We start from the raw sequence: 21,640 nt of genomic DNA, 5'->3' as shown, positions 1-21,640 counted from the left end.
AAATGCCATGAATGTTTTCTTTTTTCTTTTCTCACTTACTTCTCTGTTTTTTTCACTTCTCACTTCCCTCTAGTCAGTGCCCCCCTAATCTCATGCTGTGGCCCTCATTTATTAGATTTTCATCTGTGACCCCCTTGGAATATTCTGGGGCCCCCAGGGGGCAACATGGCCCTCAAATGAGAAATGCTGCTCTAGACCTCTTTCCTGGCTTGTGTGACTTTCCCAGGCCCAGGACTCAATCAATACATTTAGAGGTTCAAAACCTTAAAAGATTTTGGTGCCCTCATATATATTTAATTCAAAATATAAATAATAAACCACAAAATAAACTTATTTTTTGAAATGCAACAAAACCTACAGTAAGATGGAAAATGATCTTAATTTTTGTATACTTCCAATTTATTTTTCTCCTACTTTTTCCAATTGCAAAGTCTTTGATCAGATCCTCAAAAACAATCTTAAGTAACGCATCTACTTCTATACTTAGTAGAGATAAGGCATTCGGCCTACCTTGTTGCATAGTTGTTCTGTTGGAATTTTTAATATACTTTAGCCAAGAAAACGAATGCTCAGCTGAGCAATTTGTGACTATTAATGTTAAAAATCCAGCAATGAGAACTTTCTGTGGTGCCCCCCCCACTTTCCCTTGAGGCCCTAAACACAAGCTTATTTTGCTTAATGGGTAATCCAGCCCTGTCCAGGCCACATCCCTGAAAAGCTCTTCTTCAGATGCTCCTTGAGTTTTTTTGCCTGGCTGGAAGGTGCCATTGAACAATGAAAATGCCTCTTCCTTGCTTGGGTGGAGGATAGAGAAGTGTGTGCAGAAACTAGAAACTAGCACAAAGGTAAAAATTTGCCTTCATTCAGTGTGCTCTTTTGTTTTAGTGATTGCACACACTGGTAAAGAGTACCAACAACACCTTTTTTTTTTTTTTTGCTGCTCTTGGCAGCTAGGTTGTGCTGGCACTCATGGCACTTTTATTGGGATAGAACTACCATACCCTTAGGGAATGCGGGTGGCGCTGTGGGTTAAACCACAGAGCCTAGGACTTACCGATCAGAAGGTCGGCGTTTCGAATCCCCGCGACGGGGTGAGCTCCCGTTGCTCGGTCCCTGCTCCCGCCAAACTAGCAGTTCGAAAGCACGTCAAAGTGCAAGTAGGTAAATAGGTATCGCTCCAGCGGGAAGGTAAACGGCGTTTCCGTGCGCTGCTCTGGTTCTCCAGAAGTGGCTTAGTCATGCTGGCCAAATGACCCGGAAGCTGTACGCCAGCTCCCTTCGCCAATAAAGCGAGATGTGCTTTATCGGCCACGACTGGACCTAATGGTCAGGGGTCCCTTTACCTTTACCATACCTTTCAAGCGTCCCTATTTTCCAGGAACAGTCCCAGAATTATGAAAAACATCCTGGCTTCTGATTTGATCCCAGAATGTCCCTGTTTTGCCTGCCAGTGCTGCCATCAAGCTCAGGAAGATGAGCCAGTGCTTGTTTGAAGCAATGGCGGTGATAGTGGTGGCTGCAAGGGAGCACCCCGTTGCCTCTCCATGGCTGCCGCTGCCTGCCTCCTCCCTTGGGCAGCTTACAGTGGTTGCTGGAAAGCAGGCAAGGAGGAGAGGCCCAGCTCTGTGTAACACACTAACTGAGGTGCAGGCAGAGGTCAGGGCCGCCCAGGGCGGGAAGAAGGGAGGAGCAGAGCAGAGTGGGAGGAGTATTGTTTTTGTTTGGGTCTTTAAAAAATGCTTTGTACATGTGCGTCAGATTTTGGAGCTTTCTTAAATTTATTTAATGCTGGGGCCTAAAACAGATTGATTAGATTGATTCTATCCTAATAATTTAGGAGTTTCTGTACTGCCCTTTGCCAGGCAGATAACAGGCCAAAGGCAGTTTGCAAATTTAAAACATATTACAGAACACCACACTGAACTAACAATATCTGCAGACCTGCAGCAGTTCCAGTTATTCAAGGTTACAGAGTTGTTAGGAGTTGCTGCTGTATTCATATTCTGTAATTAAAACAAACCACTTACTGGTGGTTTTGTTTCCAGTTTTTATAATTTTTTATAATGGGTGTTTTATAGTTTTGTTTGCACTTAGTGTCTTGTAAACCGCTGCGTTAAAAAATTATCCAAATAAATTAAATTAAAGCCCAACCGCCTTACTGATTTCAGAGGGGATGTAGTTCTTGCTAAACATGCACAGGATTGCCTTCCTAAGCATGCTTTTGGTAAATTAGTCTACATCTTTCTCTTGCTTTAAAAGAAAAAAGGAAGAATTTGTTTCCTGTGCCCGGGACCTTTATTTGCAGTGAGGTGCTGTGCCATTTAGTCTCTGCCTTTTGAGGTAGTCTTCTTTACCTGCTTATTAAATTGACATTCCCCAACACCCTCTCTCTCCTGAAATAAATCTGACATTTAAAACCATAAGGAGGGTTTGAAGCAGGCGAGGAGGGCTCGGTCTCCCGGGTGTTGATATTTCACCTATTTGAGCGTGTCCTATTTTCGGATGTGGAGTCAAAAATATGTGAAGGAAAAATGATATTCATTTTTTAAGATTTGACTAATGTTGTGAAGATACAAATCATTTATTTTTACTACCTATAAACTGTTTCAGCACACTGAAGAAAAAGCTATGCTAATTTATATAGCGTTGACATTTTATAATTTTCATGATTTTTTTAGATAAAGGATTTTATATTTAAAACTTTAATAGTCTAGTCTGAGTTCATTTATCTTTAATTTTTGAAACGGGGAGAGTAATTCATAACAGTAATTTTATTCCTGTAATGTAATATTCACTTCAGTTCATTTGTGCATTAAAATTCCTTTAAGACCGTTATTAATGATTTATATAATGAAATGTCATATTAATCACAGAAGTTTTCACATTTTATTATTCTCTTCCATGTTAATACTATCTTTATGATCTCTATTAATGTTTTATATCCTCTAATTTCAATTATAAATCAAGAAGATTTTCATGTTTTTGTTGGTATTTGCTTTTCAGGGGTGCCACCTTTAAAAATTTTATGTCTTTTCTCCCGCACCCCCCCACACCCTACATGTGCAGCATAAAACATCTTTATTCATAGAAAGGTAGTTAATTATGTCTTTTGTTTATAGTAAACTTTCATTGACAAACTTATCGTCATAATATTTCTTTTTCAAGCTCAGAGACTTGAACGGCTACGGAAAGAGAGGCAAAATCAGATAAAATGCAAGAATGTGCAGTGGAAGGAAAGGAACACATCTTATTCAGGTAAGAAGAATATGTTTTACACACACAAACACACGCACATGCATACACACACACACACACACACACACACACACTGTTGTTGGGTTTTTGTTTGTAATTGTTTCATTCACTTGGGTTTGCAGAAATACATGTAAACGAAAAAGGTCAAAGCATCTGATGAGGTCATGTTGATCAGGAAAAAAATGGAGTAGACCCACAGAAATTAATAAACTTGTTATTCTTGTCCTTCAATTTCAGTGGTTCTACTAATATTGGCTATAATTCTTATGGGTTTCATCCAATGTTAGTCCTACATAGAGCAGACTCATGGAAACTCATGAATGTGACTAACTCAGGTACATTAATTTATATAAACCTACTCAGCTGAAAGGGAGACACTGTCTAAATCATTGAGCCTCTTGGGCTTGCCGATCAGAAGGTCAGCAGTTTGAATCCCCGCGATGGAGTGAGCTCCCGTTGCTCGGTCCCAGCTCCTGCCAACCTAGCAATATGAAAGCACACCAAAAGAGTGCAAGTAGATAAATAGGTACTGCTCCAGTGGGAAGGTAAACGGCGTTTCCATGCGCTGCTCTGGTTTCAGTGTTCCGTTGCGCCAGAAGTGGCGTAGTCATGCTGGCCACATGACCTGGAAAAACTGTCTGCGGACAAACGCTAGCTCCCTTGGCCTGTAAAGTGAGATGAGCGCTGCAACCCCAGCACTGTAACTGTCAGGGGTCTTTTACCTTTACTCAGCTGAAACCAATTGACCGAAATTAGCCATGTCCATTAATTTCTGTGGGTATTCTCTGACTAGGATCAACATTGACTACAGCCCTGTACTTTTTTTGTTTTTAAGCTGGTTAATGTTTAACTTTTAATCACAAAAAGGTCAGGGTGTAACTGACAAAAATCTAAATTAGTTGGAGATTAACCTTGCCCTCTCACTCACATTCTGATAGAGTTAGGCATTGGCACTCTAAAATGGATGCATTTGCATACATATGTGGCTCAGTAATCCAGATTTATGGGTTAGGTCCAGCATTGCTATCCCTATATTACAGATGAGAGGCCAAGAGTTCATAGCTCAGTCTCTTAGCTAGTATAGTATGCCAACTCTCTCTCCTCCCTCCCTCCCTCTTTCTCTGAGGTGCCCTCATCAATATTTGAATTGGCTCCTAATGGTTGGCTATCCTGACCGCTGATTGGTGTGTGATACACTACAGTGTGGCTGGATTGTTGACTCCAAGCCTCTCTACTTATATAAGAGAATATATTAAGAGCTTGCTGGATCATGCCAATGGTCCATCTAGTCCAGCATCCTGTTCTCAGTGGCCAGCCAGATGCCTTGGTAGGAAACCCTTGAGCAGGACCTGAGCACAGCAGCAGCACTCTCCCCTCCTGCGGTTTCTGGCAACTGGTATCCAGAAGCGTTGCTGCCTCCAACTATTGAGGCAGAGCGTAGCCATCATTGCTAGTAGCTATGATAGCCTTTACTTGTTTTCTTTTATAAGTTGGTGGCCATCATTGCCTCCGGTGGGAGTGTGTTCTGTGTGAAGAAGTCATTTCTTTTATCATCCTGAATCTCCCCAACATTCAGCCTCACTGCATGTCCAAAAGTTCTAGTGTTATGAGAGAGCAGGGAGAAAAACTGGGGAGTGCTACAAGGAAGGGGGGAATAAAACCCCTGCATGCTGATAATACAGGGTTGCCATCTTTCAAAAAGTTGAAAATTGTTGAGCGCTTTTTTTTTTAAAGGAAACCCCCAAAATTGTTGAGCTTCTTTTTGCAAAAAAAAGGCAGATACTCTCCCTATATTGCCTGCTGAAAACAATGTTATTTCAGCAAGGCTACATATATATATTTTATTTTTTTACCAACTTCGTCTGTTTTATTAATAATAATTTTATATTATTTTTGTACACCACTTAAGGATTTTTTTAAAAGATAAACACTTCTAAATAAAATAAAAGTTCAACACTGCCAACATAAACCATGTAAACCAACATTCCCCAGTAAACCATGGTTTGGCTTGAAGTGGATTTGCCAACCATGGTTTTAAGAAAACATTGGTTATCATTACCAAGAGTTGTTTACCATTGGTGGTAACTGAATTTGAAACCATGATTGGTGCTGGAAAGGTGAAGGGAATTTGCTTCAGAGAGAGAGAGTGAGCCTGTTCCAGCTGCTAGTTCATAATTTGCAAATGGAGGTTTTCACAGAGTTGGTGATTAAGCCTGCACTGGGCCACTGCGTTGTGTAGCAGAAGGGGAACTTGGCCAAATTAAACTACAATGCTCATCAGTTTCCTGCCCTCCTCCTCCTCTCCAGTCTTGTGTTGTTATCCTGAACAGTCCCAGAATTGCACAAGGTTTCAACTCAGGCAAGGGAACTCAACCAAAACAGATGCCATAGTAATCTGCAGAGGAGAACTCCAGAGATGCACTCGGGGTCCGTGCCAGCAGAGGAGACAATAAAGCAATGCCTCCCTAGTGCTTCATGAGGAACAAAACTACATATTGAAACACTCGCTCCTCTCACCAAAGCCAATGAAATGTATGCCTTGAGCTCCAGGGGACTCGAAGCTTTCCAAAAAGGCCCAAGAAATAACTTCACGCCATGCTGCAAGAATATAATTGCAAATGAGATTTTATTTATTTATTTATTTATTTATTTATTTACCTATTTTGGCAGTGTGTGTGTGTGTGTGTGTGAGAGAGAGAGAGAGAGAGAGAGAGAGACTTCAGAATAAGCATAAAGGGTTTCACACAGCATAACACGTACCTGGGATACATAATGACATTTTTTGTGCTGTCTTAGTTCAGAGAGAATTTAATAATCTTGCACGGCCCTGTTGGGTATCTTTATTTTATTTCCATTTCCATTTCTCTCTTTCCTGGTGCCTGCACCTGTGCATCCTCCATCTCCATATCCCAGTCAGAGCTGCTCCCGGCTCCCGAATTAACCGGGAAGCCATAACGACTTAGCCATGATTTGACAAGTTTTAATTTTGCCATTTAACGAACAGCTCCCCCCTCCCCGCGACACCAGCTTTGGAAGTCCCCACTCAATCTGCCTTCGGCAGCAGTTCCAATCCTCGGGAGGGGCAGCATGTAAATCTTTGGGACGTGCACAAATCCAGGCAGGCGAATAAAGAACGGAGACAGAGCGGGGCAGATTGAATGCTGATCCACCAATAGTGATTGATTGAGTTTGGGGGCTGCTTCGCTCCTGGAGCAGATGTGGAGCAAAAACTCACTCACCAGATACAGTTGCTGTTCAGAGAAAGAGAGGCCAGCACTAATAGGTGAAAACTCGACAGGTCTTGGTTTTGTTTTTTTGTTTTTTTGTCATCCATCCTCATTTTTTAGGTATCCTTGTCATGTCAACTGGTGGGGCGTTTCTTCTGATTATGCTACAGCAAGGTCCCCTCCCCACCACCCTTTCAGCTTTGATTGCATATATAACCATTTTGTATTTTTGCTAGGGTTAGCTTACCCCTTCTCCACATCTAAGCCACACCTTACCTATCATTTATTTATTTATTTATTTAATGCATTTATGTCCCATGTTTCTCCCAAGGTGGGATTTACGGCGGATCGCAAAATTTAAAAGCATCATTGTAAAAAAAGAGAGAGAGGGAGAGAGGAATAAAACCCAAACTAGTTAGAAATAATAATTAGAATTTATCGGAACACATTTGGAACCAGCAATTAAAATCCTGTTTGCCCTGTGATCAGCATCACCTGCACCTAAGTTTCCAAAGGTCTTTCTGAACCTGCCAGCATAACGGTAGCAAAGAGGGAACCAGTCTAACCTTTCTTGGGAGAGAATCCTGCACTATGGGAGCAGCCACAGAAAAGGGTGTCACCACCACCACCATGCTTCACAAGTTGATGGGACTGAAAGAAGGTGCCCACCCAAGTATCCTAGAACCTCCCCCCCCCCCCATCTCTGTGTATCTGTCTTTATCTCTTTGTCTCCCTCCCTATCTCTCTCAACGCTGCTTGGAATCAGCTGCTTGGTGGTGACAGCAAGCCTACCTTTCCAGTGTATTGTCAGAAGCCCACTTTAAGGAGCACTGCCAACCACTTGCCTGTGATGTCACATATGACATCAGCTGTGAAGCTGGTGTGTGTGGTTTTGAAAAAACAACAACCTTATGGACCCATTCCAGTATTAGTAAACATTGTTGTTGCTGTCTTCACACAGTGCATAGTTCAACTATGGATCATTTTGGCAGTCAAAATGATCAAGGTCATGGAGCAACCTCCCTTTGCAAAAAGCATTTTGGGACTTTTATAGTTTAATGAAAAGAGGCTGCATGACAGAAGTTTATAAAATTAGGCATGGCATGCAGAAAGTGGTCAGAGAAAAGTTTTTCCCTCTCCCAAAACTAGAGCTTGTGGACATCCCATAAAGCTGAAGGAAGATTCAGGATAGGCAAATGAAGTACACAGCACTCAGTTAAACTATGGAACTCACTACCACATGAGGCAGTAATGGCCACCAACTTGGATGGTTTTAAAAGAGGATCTGGCAAATTAGTGGAAAATAAAGGTGCTATTGGTAATAGCCATGATGTTTGTGTTCCGCATCCACAGTTTCCCACCCACCCCTCCCATAACACTAAACTTGGCGATACCCACAGGAGAGGAGGGTACTGTTGTGCTTGGGTCCTGCTTATGGGTTTACCAGAGGCATCTGGCTGGCCACTGTGAGAACAGGATGGTGGACTAGGTGGGCTATTGGTCTGATCCAGCAGGTCTTCTGTTGTTGTTGTTGTTGTTGTTGTTGTTGTTAATACCGTATTGGCCTGAATATAAGCCTCACTTTTTTTTCCAAATTCCGACTGTGAAAAGTTAAAGTGCGGGTTAAATTTGCAACCTTACAGAAATGATATCACTGCTGAAACAGAAAGATGGTAAAATGGAACAGGTGTGAGTGCCTCGGAATTTTAAGGGCGCAGCTTATATTCGGGTATTGTCTCCCCCCCCCCTTGAATTATAAAGGTGCAGCTTATATTTGGATACGGCTTATATTCAGGCCAATACAGTAATAATGTTGATATTGTTTTAAAAAATCTTTATAATACTTTTATAAGAGTAATGCTATTAACTATACTAGTAAACAGAGACTATGCTACTTACAAAAAGTAAAGACTATACTATTAAGAAAACAAAGTTGTTTCAAGTCTCATGTCCATATCTTATGTCCCAGTATCCCACAAAACAGCTCCATGTTCCAGCAGAATTCATTTTCTGCAACCTTCCTTCCCTCCCTTGAACTGGCTCAATCAGCTTGTCCATTTCCAGCAGACATTGTAGTAACCCCTCCCTCTCATTTGCAGCTTGTCAGCTATCAGCAGAAGACATACTAGAGGTTTCAGTCTTTTCCCAGCCATATCGTAAAATCGCCATCGGATTTGCTCTTGACATGGTCCCATTATGTCAAAGACGTATTTATTTTGTATTTATTATACCATTTGATTGTAATGAAGCCTCAAAGGTCTGTTCTATTTGCCTCCAATAGTTAGTTGTTGCTTGCTCATTTTGTCTTACCACAAGGTCCCAGGGCAGGCTACAGCAATTAAAAAAAATAAAATATTAGAATTTGGCCTGTGGGCCAGAGGTTCCCCATCCCTGGTTTACGGCACTGTTTCATAGGTTTGTAGGGCCTGGATTTGTATAGGATCAGGAGATAGCCTGGGTTTATATAGGGCCTAGGTTTGCTAGTGGACCTTAGGTTTTATTAGGGCATAGGTTTATAGCCACCTAGATGAGGTTTCCCATATTCAGTAGCATCTCCTGAAACCATGGAAAGCTGCTTACAGTCAGTGTAGCCCATACAGAGCTGGATAGAACAATGCCCTGGCTCAGTGTAACACAGCTGCTTCTTTTCCTATGATTATGATTGCAGTGCCTTTTGGAATGCATGGAACACAGAAAACATTTAATTACTACTGGGTGTTGGCTTCGCGATCTGCTGCTTGTGATCCTTTTACCATCAGATCCCTCATTCGGGAGGGGGGAAATTTTCAGTACTTTCTGACATATCTGGCTTCCTTTTAATTGCAGCGGAGGAGCTGAGCCTGCTGTTTGAGAAGAAGAACTTCAGGGTGAAGCCTCAGCGTGCTGCTACGAAGCCATCAATCCTCTCAGTACGGCTGGAACAGTGCCCCCTACAACTGAACAACCCATTCAACGAATACTCAAAGTTTGATGGCAAGGTAAGTAGGAGAGAGAGAGATCAGTGCCCTCCCTTAAAAAGAAAAAAAAAAACACCTTGTATCTGGAAGTCTTCCTTGCGTTTTTCCAACCCAAATTCTTTCCAGATTTTAAAAATACTGATGCTCTGTGGGTGGATTTTGGCCATTTTAGAGACTACAAAGGTGACTGATGTGGGCAAACAGTCCAGGTTTTAAGCCCTTGCAGGGACTTAAAAAAATGAATAAATCCTGTCTTGTGCAGACTTGTCCTGGGATACTGGGATACTAAAGGAGGATCCCTTCCTGTGTGCACCAAACCCCATAGCCAGAGGTCTTCTGGAGAGACTCTGTGTTGCATTGATACCTTGGAACCTAGGAAGCTGTCTCATGTCTCGCTCAGCATTGTCTATAGTGGCTGCAGTGGCTCTCTGTGGTTTAAGGCAGAAATCTATCTGGAGATGCTGGGGATTGAAACCGGGACCAAAGCATGTGCTGAATGTCTGCAATTCTTAAAAGAAATCAGAATTCTAGTCCTCGTGATACTGAATACAGAGGCTGAATCAAACAGGAGCATTGGAAGCTGCTTTATACTGACTAACTCTGTTGGTTCATCTAGCACGGTATTTGTCTATATTGACTGGCATCAGCTTTCCAGGGTTTCAGGCAAGGAGCTCTCCCCACCCTTCCTGGCAGTGTTGCTGGGGACTGAACCCAGGTACTCTACCACCCTGAGCTGTAGCCTCTTCTGCTGGCTTGCCTAGCCGGAGGAATAAATGGAAACTTTCCAGACCACTGTGAGGATCAGCTCCCTAGCCTGTGGATTATCACACAAAAGGAGTGGGAGCATTTTCTGTTAAGGTGGAGAGCCACATTAGATATGCATCAGCCCTAAGTTGTCAAAATCTTTTATTATTTTGCTGAATTAATGTTTACCATTCAGTGCATTACTGTTTGCACCACATTTTGTTGGTTGCCCTAAAGCCAACAAAAACAGTTCCTTCTTTGCCTTTTATTTTTGTCCTAAGCTCCAGAAGGGCTGAAATGGATGGCTGTTGGTCTCTCCTGGAAAGGAAAGGGTTACAAGTGACAACAGACAGAGCCCATCGCTTTCTGTCTTCTTTTTCCAGACTTAACTTTTACGCCTGACATTTGGATAATACTTTGCTCTAAGGAAGGTGGAAAGTGGCTTTTCACTCTCTGTGAATTGCTGATAACACAGATGCGTTGAGCTAAATTGCAAAATCCCCCTGTTAAGAGTTGCTCTGTAGAGTCATTGGACTGAATTGAACTAAGTTTACTCAGGGTAGGCCAATTCAAATTAATGTGCCTACGTCAACCAGGTTCATAAATTTCAGTGGGTCTGCTTTAAGTAGGATTAATATTTGATACAACCCCATAACTACTCAAATTCTGCTCTCTGTAAGAATAAAGGTCCATTTATACACAAGACAATGTACAGTGGTACCTCGGGTTACAGATGCTTCAGGTTACAAACGCTTCAGGTTACAGACTCTGCTAACCCAGAAATAGTACCTCGGGTTAAGAACTTTGCTTCAGGATGAGAACAGAAATCGCGCGGCGGCGGCACAGTGGCAGCAGGAGGCCCCATTAGCTAAAGTGGTACCTCAGGTTAAGAACAGTTTCAGGTTAAGAACAGACCTCCAGAACGAATTAAGTTCTTAACCTGAGGTACCATTTGTTAGCATGCTGAGGGAATAATACCAATACTAACACATTGCCTTTCATTTCAAAAAGAAATACTAAGACAACTGTAATCCCAATCTAAAACCCTGGAAGAGAGCTGCTGGCAGTCAGTGTGGACACTAATGAGCTGGAAGGTAGCTTCCTACGTTCTATGATCCTGTGTGCTAATTAGCATTTACCTGACCTATGTTATCTCTCTGGCATGATGAGTGGTAGTGGGGCAGCTTTTTCTTTCACCAGGGTATGCTTTGGTCAGCCAACATCATTAGATTGTGTTTATCAATCCAGCATAGGTAAGTTTGTGTAGCTTGGGCAGGAGAAATGGGAATTTTCCAGGCTGCTGCAAGAACACACTCCCATATACTCTGCAAGTGCAAACCTGGTGTTTCCAATGAGATGGAATTTTGTGGTGCTTGGCGACTTAATGGAAAAGGAGAAGAACATTCTTGCCTACAAAATGCATGATTTCCTACCCACCGTTGCCAACTAGCTGGCAACAATGAAATTTGGGCTTCTCTATGGCCGATCTAGTGTTTATTGGTTTTGTAATTATTAATACTGCACACCCCTCACTAGCAGGTCCCCAGGGCAGGTTACAACATTTAAAAGGTCAGTATTAAAAACAGTTAAAACAAATTGCAGCCATAGAACTGGGTGCTACAAACACACAGGACCCGCCTGCCAATTTCTGGGAAATCTGCAACAGAAGCTGCTGTTGAGTAATGGAATTGTGTTTGATTTCTGTACAAAAGAGCAGCCAAATGAAAGTAACCTCAGGGATAGTAGGCAAAATGAATAGTATCCTGTGAAGCCCCAAAAGTTTGTGATGGTGAACAGTGTTTTGATCAAGGCAAAGAGGAAATACTTGTGCATATGTGTGTGCCGTCTCATCCCAAATAAACTAGAGTTTGGGGAAATGAAGTCCATAATGCAATCAAAAAAGGAGGTGGTCATCTTCTCCGCCTGGCTCCTTTTCAGTTTGCAAACTCTTGGACAATTGGAATCAAGTCAGATGCTCAGTAGGGTGGAAGGGAAATTCATTTGGTCTGCGCTTATTGATTCAACTGACCATAGTCACACCTCTTGAACTAATATACAGATTGGAATGTAATGATCCTTTGGCTCAGGCCACATGCACACCATGCATTTAATGCACTAATACCACTTTAAACAATTGCGGCTTCCCACAAAAAATCATAGGAAGTGTAATTCATTAAGGGTGCCGAGAGTTGTTAGGAGACCCTTATTCCCCTTCTAGAACTACAATTCCCAGAATGCTTTAGCAATCAACCCCTCTTCTCAGGGAACTCTGGGAATTGTAGCTCTCTGAAGAGAATACTGCTTTAAATGTTTGGTCTGAATGTGGCCTTAACCACCTTGAAGGATTAAAAAAAAAAAAAAAGGCTGTGTATAAGGCCTTAACATAAAATTTTAAAACAAGCAAAGTCTTCATTCTTAGCTGAGCAGTAGTTATGGAAATCACCATGCTGCAGCAAATGTGTCCTGGCTTCCTTTTCGTTATGTAGTCTTTCATTATTATTAATACTGTACTGTTACTGCTACTACCTTGTAACATGCTTGTCACGATTGCATCAGAACCAACATTTTAACAACACTCTCCCTGTTATCGGTGCTCTTCAGTGTTTTTAAGATACGAAGGTTGCTGTTCCCCCCCTTTTTTTTACATGCTAAGAGATGTGTTTTTCTGCAAATATTCATAATTCTTTTCCTGGGAATAGTATGTGCCTGATTTGCATAATTAACTGAGCTACTCTGGTTCCCCTGGGAAAGTGGTGCCTAATTGGGGAGAGATGGGGGAGTCTATTAAGGGGGGCTTTGGGGCCTAATTAAGCATGGTTAAAAAAACCCTACTTAATTATGTATTTACTCTAGAGGCTGGGGTGACTCTTGAAATCCTCTTTTAGATTTGGAACCAGAGCTTTTGATTCCTTTTTATTATTATTATTTCCTTTTAAAAAAAACCCTAAATCATTATTAGAAAGTTTCATCTCTCGTGCTTGCCAGATAAAATCACAGTTGTGTTTCTCTGGGAGAGATGCAAGGGATTAGTGTGGCTTGCTCTGTGAACAAAGTTCTCCACCAGCACTAATGAGCCCAGTTCTTTAAATGAATTTAAGTGAAATAACATCAATTTTTGTTGAGAGGTTTGCTGTTTAAAAAAAAGTAAATCACAGCTACAGACATTGCATATCTTTGCAGACTTACAGTCCAGATTGATAATGTATGTTAATAAAGAAATAGGAATTCCCTGACAGCTGTAGGATTCGACAGGCCAGAAGCAACTATTGGGCTGGGGGGTGGGGAGCCAAGCCAGCTTGTCAGGCCAGAGGCCCATCTAGTCCAGCATTCTGTTCTCACAGTGGCCAACCAGATGTCTGTAAGCCTGCAAGCAGGGCCCAAGCACAAGAATGCTTTCCCCTCCTATAGTTTCCAGCAACTGCTATTGAGATATATTATTGCCTCTGACCATGCAGGCAGAGATAAGCCATCATGGCTACAGTATTGGATAATGCATTCAAAAAGCTTCTCTGGATCACTCTGTGCCTTTTATTGGTGCCTCTGCCCACTGGTCTTCTGAAGATCGGCCTAGGGCAGAGGTTTTCAACCTTCTTGAGTCCACGGCTTCCTTGACCAACTATGGCACCCCTGTGGGGCTCAGGACCCAGTTATGTCACCCCTTTCCTGCAGAGCTGGCAACCTCTCACCCATTTTCGAACACCCTCCCTTGTGGAGTGTTCCCTCAGCCTCTTCTCCTCTCCCCTCTACTTGGGAGTCCTCCAGGCATCTACCACAGCCGCCCCTGGTCTCTGAGCTGCCTCAGCTCCTAGCAACCAGCACCCCCAGGCAGCATTTGCCTGGGGAGTTTGTAACCAGGGCTGCTGCAACCAACAGCTGTGCAAGCCTTTGGGAGCCAGAGATGTGAGAGGGCATCAGAGGAGGGAGGGAAGGAAAGAGGGACAGAGGCCAGTGCTGCCCACAGCACCCCTGGCCATCATTCAAGGCACCTCAGGGTGCCACAGCACACTGGTTGGAAACCACAGGCCTAGGGCAGTTCATGCAACAGTCTAAGCCCCACTGATAGCCTTCTCCTCTTCCATGGATTGTCCAATCCTCTTTTAAAGCCACCCAAGTTGTGGGCCATCACTGCCTCCTGTGGGAGCAAATACCTTAGTTTTAATTATGCAATGTGTGTGAAGAAGTACTTTCTTTTATCTGTCCTGAGTCTTCCAACATTCAGCTTCATTGGACATAGTGTTATGAAAGAGAGGAATGGAAAAATTGTTATCTACATGTTCCCCCCCCCCGCCGCCCAAATTTCAAATTTTCTGATCTTAATCATGATTTGGCGTAAGAAGCCATTCTATTCTGTAGCATAGAGCTTTGGGGTGGGAGGGCTTATCTGCTACATGCTACTGAGGATACAGTGGTACCTCAGGTTAAGTACTTAATTCGTTCTGGAGGTCCGTTCTTAACCTGAAGTTCCACTTTAGCTAGTAGGGCCTCCCGCTGCTGCCGCGCCGCCGGAGCACGATTTCTCTTCTTATCCTGAAGCAAAGTTCTTAACCTGAAGCACTATTTCTGGGTTAGCGGAGTCTGTAACCTGAAGTGTATGTAACCTGAAGCGTATGCAGCCCGAGGTACCACTGTATCTGTGTTCTAATGTCCACAGGTCTTTCAGCAATGACCAGGTTTTAGCATTGCTTTTTATTGATTTTACATGTTCCATATCTTTATTTATTTTTAAAATGTGCTGTAAGTAAGTAAGTATGTCTTTCCATAGTATTGCTATAATTTTTTGGTGTCAAACTTGAGCAGTGTATATCTAAAAATCAACAATAAACAATAAAACAACAATAAAACAATGATGATCTGACGATGGATTTGAACCTTTTCTAGGGCAGGAACGGGGGCCGCAGGGTCAACAGAACCCACCACACCAGGCCAGCTGCCGGGCGCATGTGCATGAAGCGCAGAGGGTTCATGGAGCCCTTTTCTAGGGTTGATTCTAAAGATGGACTTAACAGAATTTGGCCCTTGGTGCCCAGGGCAGGTGGGGAGGTGCTTTTCTTCCTTTCTCTTTAATGAAATGTCTATGAACCAGCATAAAACAAAACAACAACTTCTTTGTTAGAAACTGTTTTTAACAATGAGGCTGGGGAGTGGGGGGGGGAGGGATAATTCATGAGTACTAATTGCTTGGCTGTTAATTTTCATAAGTGTTGATAGAAGCAGTTCCTTAAATTAAACTTTGTTTAAAACGTATCAAGGGAAATATTCCACAATGTCGGGCCTGAAGTGAAAATTAATATGAATGCTGTGGCAATTAACACGTACTGGTTAATAGCTTTTAGCAGCATTTTGGGATGATAGACCTTAAATACATTTTTCGCATGCTGCTCTTGTTCCAGTTGCGTTCCAGTTATATGTCTGCATAATTATGAACCATTTCCCCCCCACAATTTCAGATATTAAATAGCTTTCCTAAAAAGAAAAAGGAGGGGGGGAAATATCCACACCGGAGAAAGGAGGCACACTGTAGTGTGTAACTGGTTTTTTTAAAAAAAAATTGCCCGAGATGTTAATTTGACATTTTAAAACCTATTGTGCAAAAATTAGAGGCTTTAATTTCCATTTCACATCATGAAGCATTTCTGCCCTAAATAGGTGTATCAAAATCAAACATGTTTATTATTTCTTAAGTGCCTGTAAAAATAAAAAAGAAAGTACCATATAATACAAAATTATTTTTCTTCCATATTGCAGAGAAAGCTGAAACGTGCTCATTAGAAATGGCTTCAAAATCGGACTTGAGGGAATTGTGGGAGAGGCTTTACCCCCCCTCCCTCAGGACACAAGACTTTTAATCTATTTATTTGGGTTCAAGTTTATAACCTTACTTCCTGAGCCAAATGTCCACTCAACGTTCGGCTTACAGCATCTTAAAATAAAGCAAGATCGCAAAGATTAAGTATTACAAAACAGTAAAACCAACAACAGTAAAACAGCAGGATATCTGAGCCTGATTCAACCATGTCTGTTTGTGGGAGTGTGTGTGCTTTTGTTTGTACTGTACCAGTTTAGACACTTCGCCAAATCCCTCAGCCCAGTATACCTGAAGGAGCATCTCCACCCCCATCGTTCAGCCCAGACACTGAGGTCCAGCGCCGAGGGCCTTCTGGCGGTTCCCTCACTGCGAGAAGCAAAGCTACAGGGAACCAGGCAGAGGGCCTTCTCAGTAGTGGCGCCCGCCCTGTGGAATGCCCTCCCATCAGATGTCAAAGAGATAAACAACTGTCTGACATTTAGAAGACACCTGAAGGCAGCCCTGTTAAGGGAAGTTTTTAATGTGTGACATTTTAATGTATTTTTAATCTTTGTTGGAAGCCACCCAGAGTGACTGGGGAGACCCAGCCAGATGGGCGGGGTACAAATAATAAATTATTATTATTATTATTATTATTATTATTATTATTATTATTACACCATCACAAATGGAAGCAAGGGACATTCACCTTTCTTCACTCTAGTGTGGTAGTGCAGCTGAGTTGTACCACTGAGTTGAGGCTTGTAGTGAATGGCATTTCCCCTTACACTGGAGAAAGGGAGCTGGTTGGAGATTCTGTGCCAATTCCTCCTGCACCCCCTCCCTGCCTCCAGAGCAGCATAGGAGGTATCACTGGTAGGTGCAGAATCACCACCCACATACTCGTCTGGTGTATGGGTGGGGAATCTCTCTGGGGCCCAAGTTTCCTCTGTGAATGGTAGGAGCCCTTGAAGCAGCCCTAGAAGTCCTTGAAGTGGCCATCGCTCCCCCCATCTCTCAGCAGGTCCAGGAATAGGCAGCAAGGTTGGAATGGGGTTGAGTCTGCTGTGATGTGATGGGGGAGCGATGGCTCAGACTATTTCAATTCACATATGTTTAATTATGAGTGTTCCATCCAGATTATTGCAGGAATTTTTGTCTAAATGCGCAAAACTCATTGGGCTGCATCCAGATAAGTTCCCCTTGGAGTAGTCCCATCGACACTGATTTGCTTAATTAATGTACAGTGGTACCTCGGGTTAAGTACTTAATTCGTTCCGAAGGTCCGTTCTTAACCTGAAACTGTTCTTAACCTGAAGCACCACTTTAGCTAATGGGGCCTCCTGCTGCCGCCGCGCCGCCGGAGCACAATTTCTGTTCTCATCCTGAAGCAAAGTTCTTAACCTGAAGCACTATTTCTGGGTTAGCAGAGTCTGAAACCTGAAGTGTATGTAACATGAAGCGTATGTAACCCGAGGTACCACTGTACTTTTTTTCAGAACAATTTTTATTAAAGCCTTTTCATAGGAGAAAAGGATTTTTTAAAACTAATCTAGATAGGAACAAAAACAGAGAAAGAAGAAGAAAAAGAAGAAATGCAGAGCCTTCTCTCAGAGTTAGATCTTCATCCTTGTCTGACACAGAAAGAAATGGACCCTCCTAGCTCTCACATGAGAGCTTCCCTTTCTTCTCTCTGCCTCCACCCTGGGAGATCTTCCCTTCCCTGTCTCTCACGCAGGGTCCTTCATTAAGTCCCTTCAGTGACCCATAGTAGAGGACACAGAAATAAAATAAAATAAAAATAAAATAGAAACAAAAATGAAGCTGGGGGAAAAGAGGAGAAAACAGGAATATAAAGATAATAAAAGAATAAAGACAGAAAACAGAAAAATAAAATAGAGGAGACTTCAGATTCTCTGTCTGCCAGTTATATACAAAGATTATTCAAAATATTCAAAACATTCATTTCAGAATGGTATCCCACTGTTCCTCCTTCTGCTAGGCAATATTTCTCCAGTCTTCAGATCTAGACATCTCAAGTTCATTCATTTTCCCTTCCATGGAAAAAAGTCTAAAAGGGGTTCTCCAGTTGCTATCAGTAATTGTCAACAATAGTCTTCCTTCAGTCCTGCATAGTGACTTTATATCTGATGGTGAAAAACAATAGATCCTTCATCTTTATTCAAACAGGAGTCTCCCCACTCTGGTCATATATTAAAACAGTAATCCATCGTAATTTACTTATGTTATATTCCTTAATTCACACGCAATTCAATACCTTCCAATCCCAATTCCTGTTGGCCATGAGTTTCCATCCTAAATTAGAAAAAAAAAATCCTTCCATTTCCTACTCTTCCATTCTTTTTCCAGACTTGTCGCAAGAGGTTTGTAGCTTTCTCCTTCTGATACACAGTCTCCACTTTTGCAGCTCTATCACTGCCAGCTCAGAATACAGTGGTGCCCCGCAAAACGAATGCCTCGCAAGACGGAAAACTCGCTAGACGAAAGAGTTTTCCGTTTTGGAGTTGCTTTGCAAAACGAATCTCCTATGGGCTTGCTTCGCAAGACGAAAATGTCTTGGGAGTTCCTGCGGGTTCCCCCCCCCCCTTTTTCTAAGCCGATAAACCGCTAATAGCGCTAATCCGCTAATCCGTCAATGGGCTTGCTTTGCAAGACGAAAAAACCGCTAGACGAAGAGACTCGCAGAACGGATTCTTTTCGTCTTGCGAGGCACCACTGTATTTCTTAATCTCTTGCTCCATGGTTTCTTTCATTCCACTTCTCCAACACCACAACTTCACCCCAAATTGCCTCACTCCTCCAGGCACCAGTATAAAGAGTCTCTCTATTTTGTCATCCACTACTTCCATTTTTAGCACTCCACTTTCCTGCTCTGGAAGTCTTCCATCAACATCATTCTCTATAGGCTCTGATCTCCTCAGCCGCATTTTTCTCTGGTCCATTTTTATTCACCATTTTATGCACCCCAGCTCTAGCCTCTCTCAGTTGCTCACCCAGTAATTGCTGCATGATGCCAACAGTCAACGGGGTGTCTTATTCTTGTTGTCTTATTCTTATTAACAACTCAGTCTGCTTATAGTCTCTGCTTTAAAAACATGTTAACCGTCTGCTTATCTGACAGTATTCTTTTCTCACAGTAGCTTAGAAAAGCTAGTTTCACTTTTGCAATCAGCACTTTCAGCGAGTCAGTTTTAAAAAATAAAACAAGAAATTTCTAACAGCTGGATCATGCCTTAGCCATTTGGAATCTTTCTTTGGTACAAACAATTAAAACAGGCTTTTTGTTTTACTTTCAACCTTTGAATGATTGTCTCTCCTTGTGCCAGCAGCCGACTTGCATTCCAAATTTCAACTGCCGGACAGAATCACCTCAGTCATAATTTATTAGTGTCTCAAAAGTAATTTTAAAAAGGGAGGTTTTACCAACCTGAAGGATTGATCTTCAGGACTATTATGTGGTATTTCTGCAAAATGGAAGTCCCTTGCTCTAAATAACTCACCCTGTCTGGGTCCCCCTAAAAACATGGTGTGTAAGGCAGGTTTTCCAGAGCATCAGAAGTTATTCCCTTTGTTCTCTATCTTCAGAGCAAGAATGTGATAACCAAGATTTATGTATCATTAATCACCACATAATTATCTCCGTCAACAGAGTGTTGACTAGAGATATTTAGTCTGCCGTGATTCCTTCCGGAAGTCAATGTACTTTTTGTGTGTGTGTGTGAATCTGCACTGAATATAGGTAGTGCTGAATACAAGATATTTATGTGCCCCAGGCTCTTAGGTGGGATATATACTGGAATAAATAATACTAATACTAAATTTAATTAATTGTATTTTTAATATCTATAAGGCAACTCAATAACGTTCTCTGGGTGACTCGCAAGCATAAAATGTAATTAAAATACAGTATGATCAAACACAATATGATTCACAAGTATAACCACTTTCAACAATTTGCAAAAAATATCATACTCTCACTGCGTGTCTGCTTGGGAAAGCCAGAGAAAGCCAGGGGTGCTTTGGGACCCAGCTGATGACCAAGGAGAGGGAGAAGCTGCCCAAGAAGGTATAAACCTTCCAGTCTCTCCTGGGCCTTTGCTGAGATAGTAATTCCATATCAGGCTCCCATGAGCTCTACAACTGAGCGGTGCGCCTTCCCTATTACCCATTCAGTTCTCAGCACAGCGTGCAATACTGGTCTTGGGCTCAGGAGCTGCGGGGGAGGTATAATTTCAAATACCACCTTCTCTCACATGCAGCAGCTGAGATCCTCACAAGAGGGCCAAGTCTTGATCCCCACCACCAGCACCTTCAGAGGTTTAGACCATGGGCTGCTGGGCAAGAGGACCTTTTTGGTGATGGCTTCCAGATTATGTCACTTACTGCTTAGGCATGTTTGCCCAGCACTGCCTTTGTTGCCTTCTAAGTTCCAAGTGAAACCCATCCTGTCCTCCCATGCCTTTAACAACATTTAGAGGATGACAAGCCTTTTCAGTATTATTTATTTATTACACTATGCCCCCAGGGCAGATTACAACACAAAAACACAATATTAAAAACAATTTAAAACAACTTACAATCACAAAAATAGGGTGAGTACCAAAAATATACACATCAAGTGTCAAAAACCAAGGTAAAGAGGTGCTTCAAACTGTAATCTTGCTTTCCAAATTCTTGCTGAGTTTTACTTGCAGGGTCCTCTGTTTTGGCTCCTTTTATTTTTGTGGTTTGGTCAAGTAGTTTGTTGTGTGTTGTGTGTGTGTTTAAGTGCTTATTCATAAGCTGCCTTGAGCCCTTTTGTCTGAAGGCAGAAACCATTTTAAATAAATGTATAAAATGCAGGTCACAGGCCTCCTGCCTAGATGTAGCCAAATCATTTTTTATGCTACTTGCACCCAGTGGCCTTTCTGAACCCTTTCCCCCCTTGTTTTTGCTCCTTTGCTATTCAGATCTAAAACCTTCTAAAAGAGGTTGCATTTGAAAGCCAGTTGCATCTTTCTGTTTTTCACCCCCCCCACACACACACAAACCGCCAGCAATGTGAAAAACATGTTACTATGCAACAAGGATTTCTTGTGTGAGCATTTAGCTGCAATTCATTTTAATTGTCCTTATGAAGTTAAAAAGTATTAGTGTCAGATAAAGATTCATCACTGCTGTATGATTTAAAGCTGGGACTACAGAAAGCAGGCATGTGTCCCGGCAGCTGTTTATACAAGGCGCTGTCTCTTTTGACAGCAGTTAAAAAGTATGGTTGTGGTAATCAAATTGTGATGCCAGCCTCTTGGAGGCTAGCCCCAGATTGAGTTAAATACACACATATGCACACACTGTATATCTATCTAAAGTATATGTATGTGTGTATACACACACACACACACACACACACACACACACACACACACACACACACAGGGCCCCTGCTCATTCCATTTGCCAACCCTTCCTCCAGTCATTTCCCCCACATTAACCCTCTAGTCTAGAACTTCCTCTTTCCACTCCCTGCAACTGCTAAGCTCGCTTTTCACCTTCCCAACCTCATTTCTGAAGCCAGTTCTCTTCTATTCTGCCTTCTCCTTTGCTTCCCTCCCATGCCCTGACTTCATGCAAATCCAGAACTGTGATTAGGTTCTACAAATCACCCAATGGGG

General features: G+C 42.3%; 1 protein-coding gene and 1 long non-coding RNA gene across 19 annotated transcripts in view; both read left to right on the top strand.

Annotated features, from left to right (window-relative positions):
* Positions 1 to 21,640, top strand: part of MAPKAP1 (MAPK associated protein 1) — a 180,867-nt gene that overhangs the window by 20,662 nt on the left and 138,565 nt on the right. For all 18 annotated transcript variants that reach the window (XR_014543994.1, XR_014543995.1, XR_014543996.1 and 15 more), the window contains exons 3-4: positions 3,166 to 3,255; positions 9,309 to 9,460. Coding sequence is in view for 8 of the 18 variants with exons in the window: in XM_083597002.1 (XP_083453128.1) it covers positions 3,166 to 3,255; positions 9,309 to 9,460 (242 nt within the window). In the remaining 10 variants the exon portion in view is untranslated. The remainder of the gene's footprint in view (positions 1 to 3,165; positions 3,256 to 9,308; positions 9,461 to 21,640) is intronic.
* Positions 14,803 to 16,198, top strand: LOC310754812. Its single transcript, XR_014544046.1, has 2 exons — positions 14,803 to 15,215; positions 15,929 to 16,198. It is a non-coding gene; the product is annotated as an uncharacterized lncRNA (long non-coding RNA).

The sequence above is a fragment of the Podarcis filfolensis genome (assembly GCF_964270895.1).
Source record: "Podarcis filfolensis genome assembly, chromosome: Z".
Classification (NCBI taxonomy): domain Eukaryota; kingdom Metazoa; phylum Chordata; class Lepidosauria; order Squamata; family Lacertidae; genus Podarcis; species Podarcis filfolensis.
The sequence above is the reverse complement of the archived record's forward strand: the minus strand, read 5'-3'. Positions and strand labels throughout refer to the sequence as shown.